At 33.8% G+C, this 15000-nt stretch overlaps 1 protein-coding gene across 1 annotated transcript; it reads left to right on the top strand.

Moving 5' to 3' along the window:
* Window positions 1–3478: 3478 nt before the first annotated feature.
* Window positions 3479–3928, top strand: LOC128172039 (uncharacterized). Its single transcript, XM_052837810.1, has one exon. The coding sequence runs from the start codon at window positions 3479–3481 to the stop codon at window positions 3926–3928; it is 450 nt and encodes a 149-aa protein (XP_052693770.1).
* Window positions 3929–15000: the final 11072 nt, after the last annotated feature.

Raw genomic sequence — 15000 nt, 5'->3', positions numbered from 1 at the left:
GAGAGGGTTAACTGCTTTTCGGTGAACATGATGGGCAAATACAGATGGAACTTCAGAAAACTTGCCCCTTTGCCAACTATAGCCCCCATCCAATATACTTATATCCCTCCCCATCCCAAACAACATCGCCTCCTCTAAATTTTTAAATACATGCATCAAGTAACGGAAACTAATGTCAATTGGTCACAATCAAAATGTACCTATTTATATTTGCGGATTAGTTAAAATATTTGCGAAACAGCACCACATTTTTTTCAAAAACGTTTAAATTTTATGTTGATATACGTGGTGCGCTTGTTAAGGTAGAAATGCTAAAACGTTTTAATTCAAGAACGTCTGCTTTTCCTGAGCGGAATGCACGAGCGTTTATCTATAAATACGAATTCTCTACATTTAGCTATAATTTCTGTAACTCACAATAAGAAAATCAGTTCAATAATCAGACGATCATAAAAAACGACAATTGCACATGTTAGATTGAAGATAACCAAATCTATATATAGAGTTTTTATATACATACAAGATCTCTCATGATATTTGTGACAGAATACAAATTTTATCTAATGACCTCTAATCCCATCTTTAATTTTATCTTAATGGATTAAAAAAAGACATATTAGCTCGTATGTCAGTCGTACTTTTAAAGAAGAACAAAAAATGACTTTAGATTACTAAAATTCGTTAAGTCAAGTCACTTTCGACTCTGGTTTGAAATCATTGTATACCACATGGTCTCGTGACATTTAAAAAAATCAGTTATTTTATTCAAAATAACAAGCACAATCGTCATTAAATCATGTTTACTAGCAAATTAAATTATGAATTAAATAAATGAATTATGAATAATGCAATTTATATTTATCTATGATTGTAAAATGGCAGCTTTGAATTTGCAAACACTGTGAATCAAATGCATGTAAAACACATTAATTTCACACAAAAAATTCCCCTAGAGCCCCACCCCACCCCCTCCCCCCACCCCCGGCTAGTATGTGATGAAATAGTCTGTCTTTGAATTAAGGGACTGTTACATGGGTAAACCTTATGACACCACAACTTTATAGTATATGGCGATCCTCTTCCGGGTATATCGAAGCAGTAACTTTTTTAAAAAGTGGCAAAACAGGCACTGCGAAAAAAATGATCTTATTAACTGATTAGTTCATATTATCCCCCTCTAGTCTTCAGAAACTAAAAGTAAATCATTATTTGAATCCATAATATATATTCACCCTATGCAATGCGTGCGTACGCTCTCTGTAGAAACATGGAGGGAAACATTTATAAACCAGTAATAATCAACACAAACAAATTGCGAATTTAATATCTAGGTAGCGTTGTAATACCATTGCATTGCATAACCAAAAAACAATTTAACAAAAAAAATATTAAACGCATTTTTATACAGAAGCAGTCATAGTATTCACACGTGATTCTAAATTCCCCATTCTGAAGGGGGGGGGGGGTTACAAAATGCAGCCATATTGTCCACATTTTTATAAATGCTGTAAAATTTACCCTTTTTTCATCAGGTGATCAAATAATCTAGAGTTTATGGGAAACAACTGATTACTTTAAAATTAAACAGATAATCCATTACGAGAGCCGTTTTAATCATATATAAGCTCGAAATTACAATAAGGACATGATTATATTAAATATCAAAATTTACCTTGTATTTATTCATTTTTTTCTTTTAAACATCTATCTACATGTGTATAAAAGTTGTTTTGTACAATTGAATGAGATAAATAAAATATTGAGGTATAAGGTTTGTGCATGTGCCAAATAAAGAATACAATTTTTTACAGCATTTTAAAATTCTTTTACATATAATCTGCCGTCAAATAGGTAGAATCAAAATTGAAAGGAATCATTTACATTTCAAAGACCAATTCTCACCCCAGTTAAGTTAATTTAGGTTCATTTTTGTTTCATTGTGGTTCATTGTGGTTTCATTGTGGTTTCATTGTGGTTCATTGTGGTTCATTGCGGTTCATTGTGGTTCATTGTAGTTAAAAGACGCGCCCCTGATTTTGAACCTCAAATACCAGTGAACTGGTCTTGAGTAAATAAAGAATTGAACATTGAAATGACCCCCTCGCGCAGACATCCGTTCCAACGAAAGATACTATTATAAGTTGTATAACTTGTTATCAATCGTTTTAAAATAAAAAAAAAAAGGTTCAATTAGTTTAAGGAAAACATGCTTATGTAAAAATCGTGTGTATTTAAAAACTGACTTTCCTATCCGATCTAGCAAAAGTATGATGTTTAGTGGGTTGCCCAATATTTATGTTGGTCGTTCAAAACCCGGGATTTAAATTATGAATATTCATATATTCTGGAGTATCCATCACACGTTAAGATTTCGCAGTGTCAGTTCACCAACAGAGAAAGGTGAATTGCGTAACATTCGATATACAGTATGTGTATACAGAATTTGGGTGGTTGCCGTCGGGGTGGGTGACCTGCAGCAATTAGTGTGACTTGGGGTCCGCTAAATAGAAGTATATAGTTTGTTCTTATAAACAGCCAAACTAATTTAATTTCAAAGAAATGAAAATTTGTTTTTCAAATTAAATTCAAAGAAATTATTATGCGTAATCATACCACAATGTTTACAGAATACATCCATAAAATTACCTTTTAATGATATACTTTACACTCCGTCTCGATTGAAATACAATTAACAAACTGACTATAGCCAGGGTTAATCAGGAATGGAGATAGTAATTGAGAACACGGCTAAAGTAAATGATTTAATATACACATCTAGTATTTGTACTTTTAAAATGGTAAGATCTTATTGTTTAAATGAATGTAAATTTTATAAAATCATTATAGGAATCATATGAACATAAGATGTGTGTTTGTGTGATTAAGTGGAAAAAAACTTCTTCACGCGATATGTGGTATACTATTAATTCCTTTAATAATAATAAAGAAAGTTTTATTTTTCAAATTAATTTTATTTATTTTGATTTTGAAGAGAGAGAGAGAGGGGGGTGTCTCAACGTTCGATAAGATTTCTCACGGCACGTGGTCAGAGCACGGGTGCTGTCACAGACAGGAAGTGTTATGTTATAGTTATACACACCTGTAAACACAGGGGTAGCTTTTGTACTTGTGATTTTCTATATACCTGTCTGAATCATGCATTATTTTATCTTAATGCAGTATAGACAGAAAGCACGTATGATTATGGACTTTTATATTTACGTCCCTGGTATGATATATATATCTGAAAACGCCCGTTACAAAAACCAAAAACATTTGCTCTTATGTGCATTTCAATCAGAATGCCGTTATTGCAACATGTTCTACTATAACAGTTGATAATTTGGAGAGAGAGAGAGAGAGAGAGAGAGAGAGAGAGAGAGAGAGAAAGAGAGTCAACATTTGATAAGATTTCTCACGGCACGTGGTCGGAGTACGGGTGCTGTCACAGACATGTAATGAACAATCAAACCAGATCATGAATAAAAACAGTGAAATCCAAGACACAGTCCGAACACTCAACGGGGAGCTAAAGGAACTAAAAGAGCGCCACATAGACCTCCAAACAAGATCGATGTGGGATAATCTCATTTTCGACGGAATTCAGGAGGAAACAGAGGAACACACGGAGGAAGTTCTGAAAACCTTCATTCAAAAGGAGATGAATATAAGTGATGATTTACCATTCCACAGGGTCCACCGTATGGGGAAAAGGATTCCAGGGAAGCATAGACCTATAGTTGCCAAGTTTGTTCTCTTCAAGGATCGAAAAAAAGTACGACGAGCGGCACCATCGACTTTAAGAAACAAACCTTACGGAGTGAATGAGCAGTTTCCGAGAGAGATCCACGAAAGAAGAAAGCAACTGTATCCGCACTTTAAAACGGCCAAACAGCAGGGGAAAAGGGCATCAATGGTGGCGGATTAATTATTCGTCGATGGGAGACAAGTTCATGTACAATTTACGGAACCTTAAGGCACCTGAAACAAGAAGACACGATCCGAACGCCGCGCAGCCCCGCGCCAGAGAGCAAAAATCTAGAAATGCGACAGCACAACGCTAGGATTACCTAGGAGGGCCTGCACCGGAAGTTCATGTGGTAAATGTAAACAACCAACGTAACTCTCTCCATGTGTCCGATATTAAAATCGTAAGTTTAAATGTTTGCGGCTTATGTTCTAAATTACGAACTCCAGATTTTCTAGAATTTATCAACGAACATGACATTGTGTGTTAAACGGAAACCAAAACCGATTGTGCTGATGTTATCAGTCTGGGCGGACTCCGAAAACGGAGTAAACGGAAGTGATTTCTCAAAAGAAAAAATACTCCGAAAAAGGAGTTCGGCGTATGCGCAGTTAATCAAAATATCCCATTTTTACGTGAAAACAGGGCACTTAGGCAAATTAATAGTGCAAAGCGGATTATTCATATGCAGGTCTGAAAATACGTTTAAATGCTTTATAAGACATGTTTTAACAGAATGTATTTGGCAAAAATATACGTTCGTTGGGCAAATCAAATTTTATTTGTTGTCAAAGTTGGTCAATTCTGTTTCCGATGACGAAGCCAATAAAGTGAATTAATTAATGTTTTTTTCCATGATTTCACTATTATTAAAGATAATTTATGTGCTTGGGTGTGAAATACACTATTACTGTAGTTTTTTTAAACCGTTTGTAGTCATTACACCGTTCTTTTGATCACGGGCTGACTCGCCAAGTCGGCACTTCTTAAAACCTTGTATACATCGTAATTTTGTCGTACTTTAAAAAAAACATCATCTATATTAAAGGCTTGAATACTTACATTAGTGCAACATTTAATTTTCAATTTCCATACTTCCAAGTCTTTATTTGAAGTCTGATTTTCTTATCTTATAACTCCTGGTCGACCACGTATGAGTTTTAATATTTCTATGTATTTTTCCTGTTGTTTACCGAAACATTTCCACAGTTTTTTCTGGTATAATTTTAAGATTAATCATTTCTGAGTCGTTTCCATATTTTGTTCACGCTTCTGAAGGATTTTAATCTATTTTTCAATCACGTTTTTACGGGAAAGGGAGGCAACTCTCCATTATTTACATTAGCTACAAAACGGAAGTTGAGAAAATCGCAATGCATGACGGTGCCAAATACTCCGTTTTCGGAGTTTACTCCTTTTTCGGAGTCCGCCCAGACTGGTTATAGACGTGGAAAATTACACCGTCATCAGTAAACACAGGTCAAACCTATCATCTCATAAATCGGGTGGAATTGTTGTTTATGTACGTAACACTTTAAGTAAGTTTGTCTCTTTAATTACCAATGAATGTGACCATGTTTTATGGATTAGAGTTAAAAAAGATGTAGTTCATTTATATGAAGACTTGATTATAGGAACTATTTATATACCACCTGTAAACTCTCGTTATTCATCTCTAGAAATTTTTGACGAACTTGAAAGAGAAATTGTAACATTTTCAACTGTTACTGAATGTATATGTCTAATTGGTGATTTTAACAGTAGAGTAGCGTGTGAGAAAGACTATTTCGATCTCGTAGATTTTGAAAATCCGGTATTAGATGACAACATTTTACGAAATGCATGTAGTTCTAATGATTTTATGGAACTACAAAAATATGGATTTTTTGTAGACAGAGAATCAAATGATAAAACCATTAATCAATATGGAAAGAAGCTTATCAACATATGTAAAAACTGTAATATTTTTATTCTGAATGGTCGATCCAAACATGATAAAAATGGTGCATACACCTGTAAATCTTCCAGTGTAGTAGACTATTGTATTGCAAGTGTAAGTTTTATCAAGCATGTATCAGAAATGAGGGTACTTCCTTTTTCACAGCTATTGTCAGATGTGCACAATCCAATTCAAGTTATAATGTCTTCCATTAAAAGTATAAACACAGGTTTATGCACTTCAACAAACGATTATCATGATTATGAATTGTCAAACAAATGTATGAATATAGATGTTGCAAAAAGATGGGTTATTGATGACAAAGTTACCTACCACAATGTTGTAGATAGTAAAATATCTCTTATCAATAGTCTGGAGGATAGTCTTATATGTTGCACAACTGAACATGTATCTTTAGATTATATTAATAGTATTGTAGAAGAAACTGATAATATACTTGTACAAAGTGCAAAAGAAGTTTTTGGTACACAAAAACCATATTCATGCGATAAAAAACCCAAGGCTTTTAAGAAACCATGGTTTACAAGAGAATGCAAATCTGCAAGACAAAATTTTAGAAAAGCAAAAAGATTATATAAAAAATATGGTGGGGAAATATTTAGAAATAATTTGTATGTAAAAGAAAGATTATACAAGAAGAAACTAAAACATGCAGTCGGTCACCATAGAACAATTATGAAAGATAGATTAAAGTTTTTGCGAACAACAGACCCGAAGGAATATTGGAAAATTCTCAATACCAATTGTGGTAATAAGTCAACATGTAATGCTGATTTGAAGGATTTTTTTGATTTTTATAACAAATGCTGTAATACTGAAAATGATGGACCTTGTGAACATGTATTATCTGAAGATGAATTAAAATTGTTATCTGATGGGGAATTTAATAATTTTATTTATCAGCCAATTACAAGTAATGAAATTATAAAATGTATTAAAACACTGAAAAATAATAAGTCATGTGGAACTGACAGGATTTTTAATGAATATATTAAAAATACATGTGACATTATGTTAAATCTTTATGTGAAGTTATTTAACAAGATTTTTGAAACTGGAATTATACCTTCACAGTGGATACATGGAAACATTATCCCAATTTATAAAAATAAAGGTAACAATACTGATCCATCAAACTATAGACCAATCACACTTATAAGCTGTCTTGGGAAATTATTTACTTCTATCATCAATGAAAGATTGACTGAGTATGCAAATAGAGTAGAACTTATTTTAGAAAATCAAGCTGGGTTTCGTAAAGATTACTCGACTATTGATCACATTTTTTCGTTATATTCTCTGATAGAATTATCAAAGACATTTCAAATAAAATTATTTTGTGCTTTTATAGATTTTGAAAAGGCTTTTGATTCTGTTTGGCGAGTTGGTCTATGGAACAAAATTTTGTTGAACAATATTGATGGCAAGTGTTTTAATGTTATTACAAATATGTATAAGGGAATTAAATCTTGTGTAACTGTCAAGGGTTTAACCTCTGATATGTTTCCATGTACAGTGGGTGTTAGACAAGGTGAAAATTTGTCACCTTTTTTATTTGCACTCTATCTTAACGATTTAGAAGAATTTTTATCAACATATGATGTAGAGGGTTTGACATCACTATCATACCAATTAGAAAACAAATGTAATTTATATCTTAGACTTTTTGTATTATTATATGCAGATGATACAATACTATTATCTGAATCTCCTGATGATCTTCAACATCAACTTGATGTTTTTCAAAGATATTGTAAAAACTGGCATCTCAAAGTTAATAGTGATAAAACAAAAATTGTCATTTTTTATAAAGGCAGATCACGTATAGATTATTCATTTAAGTATGGAGACATTAGTTTAGAAATTGTAGATAATTTTAAATACCTTGGAGTACATTTTTGTAAAAATGGATCATTTAATCTCAATGTGAAAGAACTTTGTGAAAAAGCTACTAGAGCTATGTATAGTGTAATAGCCAAATGTAGAAAACACAATATGTCAATCGATTGTAAATTAGATATGTTTGACAAAATTGTGAAACCTATTTTACTATATGGATGTGAAGTTTGGGGATTTGGTAATATAGCACTTGTTGAAAAGTTACATCTGAAATTTTGTAAACATATCTTAAACCTAAAGTCTTCAACACCAAATTATATGGTTTATGGGGAACTTGGACGATACCCACTAATAATTAATGTTAAAGTCCGCATGATAGCATTTTGGAGTAAACTTGTCTTTTTACAAAATAATAAAGTTGCGTCAAAACTACAATATGCAATGGGTAAAATGAACAGACCCTGGTTTAAATTTATTGTTAAAATATTGAATGATTGTGGTCTATCTATTATTTTGTATCAACAAAATGTAAATATCCAGTGGCTTAAGAAAACAGTTTTTCATATACTTCTAGACCAATTCAAGCAGTCATGGAATAGTGAAATGTATAATTCATCAAAAGTTATTAACTATAGAATTTTTAAAACTACATTATCTTTGGAAAAATACTTATTAGATCTGCTATACAAATATCAGAAATCTTTTTGTATGTTTAGAACAAGTAATGCTAAATTGCCTATAGAACGAGGTAGATGGTATGATATACCTCGTGAAAACCGTATATGTACCATATGTAACTGTATTGAGATAGGTACGAAAGCCGAGAAGGATCATTCGAGATTCGAGATTCGAAATACGAGATTCGAAATACGAGATTCGAGATTCGAAATTCGAGATTCAATATCTAAATTAACCAATCAAATCAGGGATCTGAAACCTGTATCCTAGCAACATCAAACTGTTCTAAATAAAGATCATTCGTACATGCTCTTTCCTACAAATAAATGTCTTAATAGCTCTTATATAGTGGTTATAAAATGGTTAAAGTAACATTGGTGAATTAACCCCACACAGTATAAACAATTAAATTAGAAATAACACTGGGTGCGTTCAGAGTATTTCCAGTGGTACCAATACCAGTTTGCCAATGGTAAAAATTTGTGCCATTGGTGCAATTGGACCCATATATACTCTGAACGAGTTTTAGGGTACAGATAGTAGGAAATTTACCAATGTTAACAATGGTACCTTTGGTGTACCATTGGTAACACTGGCTGATTATTTAGCGGAAAATGTCAAACCAAGATGCAATATTTTTGCCTTGTTGATCATTTTGCACCAAAAGGATACATTCAAAATTATAATTTGTGTACAATAAAGAATTTTTTCTTACAGTTTTTCTTCTCCCATAAAACGTGTATATCTTTGGAAAAACATGGCTAGAGCGAGTCATAACTATGCGATTACTTTCTTCTATACCATAATATAGACACCGATGATTTTGATACCCTTTGTCCAGGGACACATTTGAAAGTCAATGCTATGGTTAATACCAACAACAATCTAATTGGCCCCACCCCTAATATTGAAAAGGAATTATTGGTGTTTTGTGGAAACAACGTTTGAGAACTTTCGATGCATGGCTGAACGGTTTTAGAACATTTAGATAGCCTTCATCACAATTAAGCAAATAATTGGAGAAAACTTTCAATTTCAAAATGTTTTGGTGCTTTGGATGGCAGTCATATTCCAACCAATGTCCCCCAAACACCTGCAACATGCCTACATATACGGAAAGAATTTTTTTCAGTTGTATTTTTGGAATGTTACAATGCTTAAAGGAATTGTTCAGCTACAACAAGGTTTAAGGTGGAAAAGCTGTGAAATTAACTGTTGCCTTCAGTGCATACAAAATATCCGCCATTTTTGTGACGTCATAAAAAACTTTTAAAAAGTTACCATCACTAACAGAGCTCTAGATCGTCTGCAGAAATGTCTACCTATGGTAAATTTTATCGGCAAACATTGGTACCGTTGGTATACCAATGGTAAAAGAAATTGCCAATGGTAACTTTTGTATGCCAACGGCAGTACTCTGAACGCACCCACTGTTGGCTTTGCGAATCTAAGTGGTTTTGTTTGCCCTGTATGTATTTCCCCCCGAACAATTTTAACCCGAAGTGTATTCGCCCCAACTGTGTAAAAATCGGCTCGCGAAGAAAGATCTGTTTAATCTAAATGTTTTAGCTATGTACCGAAACTCAAAAAAATAATCGACATGTCAAAATATAGGTTATGATAAAGTTTTAAACCATAGAAGATATAATGATTTACAACCTCAGATAATTGCGAAACAGTGAGTATAGGGTGCATGTCTTTAAAAATCTTCTTCTCAAGAACCAGTGCACCAGAAATGCCAATATTTACACAAAAGCTTGTATATATAGTGAAGATTCTAAATTGTAAAAATCGTGACCCTCGGACCAAAACTGGGGCCCCAGGCGGGGTTCAAAGTTTAACATAGAAATACATAGGAAAAATGTTTAAAAAATCTTCTTCTCAAGAACCACTGCACCAGAAATGCCAATATTTACACAAAAGCTTGTATATATAGTGAAGATTCTAAATTGTAAAAATCGTGACCCTCGGACCAAAACTGTGGCCCCAGGCGGGGTTCAAAGTTTAACATAGAAATACATAGGAAAATGTTTAAAAAATCTTCTTCTCAAGAACCACTGCACCAGAAATGCCAATATTTACACAAAAGCTTGTATATATAGTGAAGATTCTAAATTGTAAAAATCGTGACACTCGGACCAAAACTGGGGCCCCAGGCGGGGTTCAAAGTTTAACATAGAAATACATAGGAAAATGTTTAAAAAATCTTCTTCTCAAGAACCACTGCACCAGAAATGCCAATATTTACACAAAAGCTTGTACATATAGTGAAGATTCTAAATTGTAAAAATCGTGACCCTCGGACCAAAACTGGGGCCCCAGGCGGGGTTCAAAGTTTAACATAGAAATACATAGGAAAAATGTTTAAAAAATCTTCTTCTCAAGAACCACTGCACCAGAAATGCCAATATTTACACAAAAGCTTGTATATATAGTGAAGATTCTAAATTGTAAAAATCGTGACCCTCGGACCAAAACTGTGGCCTCAGGCGGGGTTCAAAGTTTAACATAGAAATACATAGGAAAATGTTTAAAAAATCTTCTTCTCAAGAACCACTGCACCAGAAATGCCAATATTTACACAAAAGCTTGTATATATAGTGAAGATTCTAAATTGTAAAAATTGTGACACTCGGACCAAAACTGTGGCCCCAGGCGGGGTTCAAAGTTTAACATAGAAATACATAGGAAAATGTTTAAAAAATCTTCTTCTCAAGAACCACTGCACCAGAAATGCCAATATTTACACAAAAGCTTGTATATATAGTGAAGATTCTAAATTGTAAAAATCGTGACCCTCGGACCAAAACTGGGGCCCCAGGCGGGGTTCAAAGTTTAACATATATAGAAATACATAGGAAAATGTTTAAAAAATCTTCTTCTCAAGAACCACTGCACCAGAAATGCCAATATTTACACAAAAGCTTGTATACATAGTGAAGATTCTAAATTGTAAAAATCGTGACCTTCGGACCAAAACTGGGGCCCCAGGCGGGGTTCAAAGTTTAACATAGAAATACATAGGAACATGTTTAAAAAATTTTCTTTTAAGAACCACTGCACCAGGAATGCCAATATTTACACAAAAGCTTGCATACAAAGTGAAGATTCTAAATTGTAAAAATCGTGACACTCGGACCAAAACTGGGGCCCCAGGCGGGGTTCAAAGTTTAACATATATAGAAATACATAGGAAAATGTTTAAAAGATCTTCTTCTCAAGAACCACTGCACCAGAAATGCCAATATTTACACAAAAGCTTGTATACATAGTGAAGATTCTAAATTGTAAAAATCGTGACCCTCGGACCAAAACTGGGGCCCCAGGCGGGGTTCAAAGTTTAACATAGAAATACATAGGAAAATGTTTAAAAAATCTTCTTCTCAAGAACCACTGCACCAGAAATGCCAATATTTACACAAAAGCTTGTATATATAGTGAAGATTCTAAATTGTAAAAATTGTGACACTCGGACCAAAACTGTGGCCCCAGGCGGGGTTCAAAGTTTAACATAGAAATACATAGGAAAATGTTTAAAAAATCTTCTTCTCAAGAACCACTGCACCAGAAATGCCAATATTTACACAAAAGCTTGTATATATAGTGAAGATTCTAAATTGTAAAAATCGTGACCCTCGGACCAAAACTGGGGCCCCAGGCGGGGTTCAAAGTTTAACATATATAGAAATACATAGGAAAATGTTTAAAAAATCTTCTTCTCAAGACCCACTGCACCAGAAATGCCAATATTTACACAAAAGCTTGTATACATAGTGAAGATTCTAAATTGTAAAAATCGTGACCTTCGGACCAAAACTGGGGCCCCAGGCGGGGTTCAAAGTTTAACATAGAAATACATAGGAACATGTTTAAAAATTTTCTTTTAAGAACCACTGCACCAGGAATGCCAATATTTACACAAAAGCTTGCATACAAAGTGAAGATTCTAAATTGTAAAAATCGTGACACTCGGACCTAAACTGGGGCCCCAGGCGGGGTTCAAAGTTTAACATATATAGAAATACATAGGAAAATGTTTAAAAGATCTTCTTCTCAAGAACCACTGCACCAGAAATGCCAATATTTACACAAAAGCTTGTATACATAGTGAAGATTCTAAATTGTAAAAATCGTGACCCATGGACCAAAACTGGGGCCCCAGGCGGGGTTCAAAGTTTAACATAGAAATACATAGGAAAATGTTTAAAAATCTTCTTCTCAAGAACCACTGCACCAGAAATGCCAATATTTACACAAAAGCTTGTATATATAGTGAAGATTCTAAATTGTAAAAATTGTGACCCTCGGACCAAAACTGGGGCCCCAGGCGGGGTTCAAAGTTTAACATAGAAATACATAGGAAAAATGTTTAAAAATTTTCTTCTCAAGAACCACTTCACCAAAAATGCCAATACATACACAAAAGGTTGTATATATAGTGAAGATTGTAAAAATCGTGACCCCCGAACAAAACTGTGGCCCCAGGAGGGGTTTAGATTTTAACATATATAGGAAAGTGTTTTAAAATCTTCTCAAGAACCATCGTGCAACTGTTTGGTATATTACTATGCATACATGTACATCCTTAAATAATGTAGATTCAAAAAATTGTAACTCCCGGACAATTGATGGGCACCAAGAGGGGTTCAAAATTTAAACATTTTAAAAAACAAAGGAAAAGTTTAAAAATTTTCTTCTCAAGAACTACAATGTTTTAGTTAGTGGAATATCTATGCATGCATCCTTCGCTTATGTAGATTCCTAATTCGTAAAATCGTGACCCCCGGACCAATAATGGGGCCCCAAGATGGGGTCAAAGTTTATTATAGAAATATAAAGGTAACAGGTTAAAAAATCTTCTTCTCGAGAACTACAATGCTTCAATTTGTGAGATTTCTATCATGCATACAACCTTGGATAATGAAGGTTCGACAGTTTTAAAATAGTGACCCCTGGACTAATACTAGGGACCCAAGATGGGTTTAAAGTTAAATGTAGAAGTACCGGTATATATGGAAAATGTTTAAAAATCTTCTTTTCGAGAACTACAATGCATCAATTTGTCAGATAACTACGTAAGCACCCTCGAATAGTGTAGATTCGAAATTATAAAAGCCGTGACCTCAATCTAATACTGGGGCCCCAAGAGGTGTTCAAAGGTTAGCATAGAAATATAGAGGGAAAATGTTGAAAAGTCTTTTTCTAGGGAACTATAATGCTTCAGCTTGTGAGATAACTATGCAAGCATCCTTAAATAATGTAGATTCCAAATAATTAAAACTTTAGCACTGGACTAATACTGTGGCCCCAAAAGGGGTTCAAAGTTTAACATAGAAAGATATATTGAAAATGTTTTTAAAAAGTTCTTCTCGAGAACTATAATGCTACAGTTTGTGAGATTACTATGCAAGGATCCTCAAATTGTGTAAACTCTAATGTAGTGGAACCAAGAGTTATCTTTCTTAATGTTCTGTACAGTCTGAGAGTTATTCCTCTTGAAGTGGAACTCTTCTACGTTCAGTTTTTCAGGTTGTGTACGTGCGGTCCCACCGCAGTGCTACACATTTTCATTCCTATGTTACTATTTATGTTGTTCAAGCCAACCATAAACCTCGGACCATTACTGGGTCCCCAGAAAGGGGTTCAATGTTTAAAATAGAAAAAGCATATGCTACGAAATGTAATGTTACAAGGAACTGCTGTTCAGGTGAGCGATGTGGCCCATGGGCCTCTTGTTTTTATTTGGCTCGGCAAATTAATATAAAACTTTCTGTGTAGCTCCATAACGATGCACTGTAGATAAATTATGAGAAGTTTTACTTTTGATAAACAGGTACATATCCGTACTTGATTTTTAATTTGACTCTTATAATCGGTATTAATATTCCAATAATTATAGGGTAGGAAAGAGTAGACGGGACTCATTTGCGCATATCCTACTGTACCATTCATTCAACACAGGTATTAGCACTCATCGAGTTCGACTTGCTTTCCTTTTCTTTCATCCACTGGATTTAAAGCTATTAATTTTTGAAAATATTTTGAATTTATGGCCTGATTATATATAAATTAGAGCTGTGCTGGTGCATATATTTACCCAAATGGACCAAAATATAACCAAATGAATCTAAAAGTTTTGACAAAATTAGTTTTAAACGTACGACTCTTTTTTCAATTCTAATCGGGTATGTCCTTTAGAAAAATCTTGAACCACACACATTTTAGCAAATAAAACGACAATTGTTTAATTTTTTTATGGGGAGGGAGGTGGTGCCGGTAAAGGACATGTATTGCTTGTGGCAGTTGTGCTATACTCTCATTTGTTATAATAGGTACATGTAATACTACATATTGATATAAAATGAAAGTTTCCAATTACACTGTACATAGCTTCTATCACGCATTTTGACCCGTGCGATAGTTTAAAACAATTTTCAAAGCATTTAATGTAATTCAACCGATCATTTTTGAAATTTAATTTTCTGGATCCCCGCCTGATACGTCCGCCTTCTTGTATATTAGAATTACATGTACGTTGACCATATGTACACATTAACTTAATCGGCTATGTTATGGGACGATAACATTTTTTATCAATGTTTTTGCAGGATATGTAACAAATAACAGCCTATTTGTGGGTTTTTGCACTGATTATTTGAGATAATAAATTTGCCGCCATCTTTTATGCATTCCACACACCACTCACAGTTTCTTTATTTGGTGTTCTGTGTGTATGGCGACAAATTGGTAAATTTGCACCACTCACCCCTTGTAG

This window comes from Crassostrea angulata, chromosome 2 (assembly GCF_025612915.1).
Source record: "Crassostrea angulata isolate pt1a10 chromosome 2, ASM2561291v2, whole genome shotgun sequence".
Lineage (NCBI taxonomy): Eukaryota > Metazoa > Mollusca > Bivalvia > Ostreida > Ostreidae > Magallana > Magallana angulata.
This window is presented reverse-complemented; position numbering and strand designations above follow the sequence as displayed.

Bases quoted from the DNA above. Each gene is read 5' to 3' on its own strand.
- LOC128172039 (XM_052837810.1), top strand. From the start codon at position 3,479: ATGAATAAAAACAGTGAAATCCAAGACACAGTCCGAACACTCAACGGG.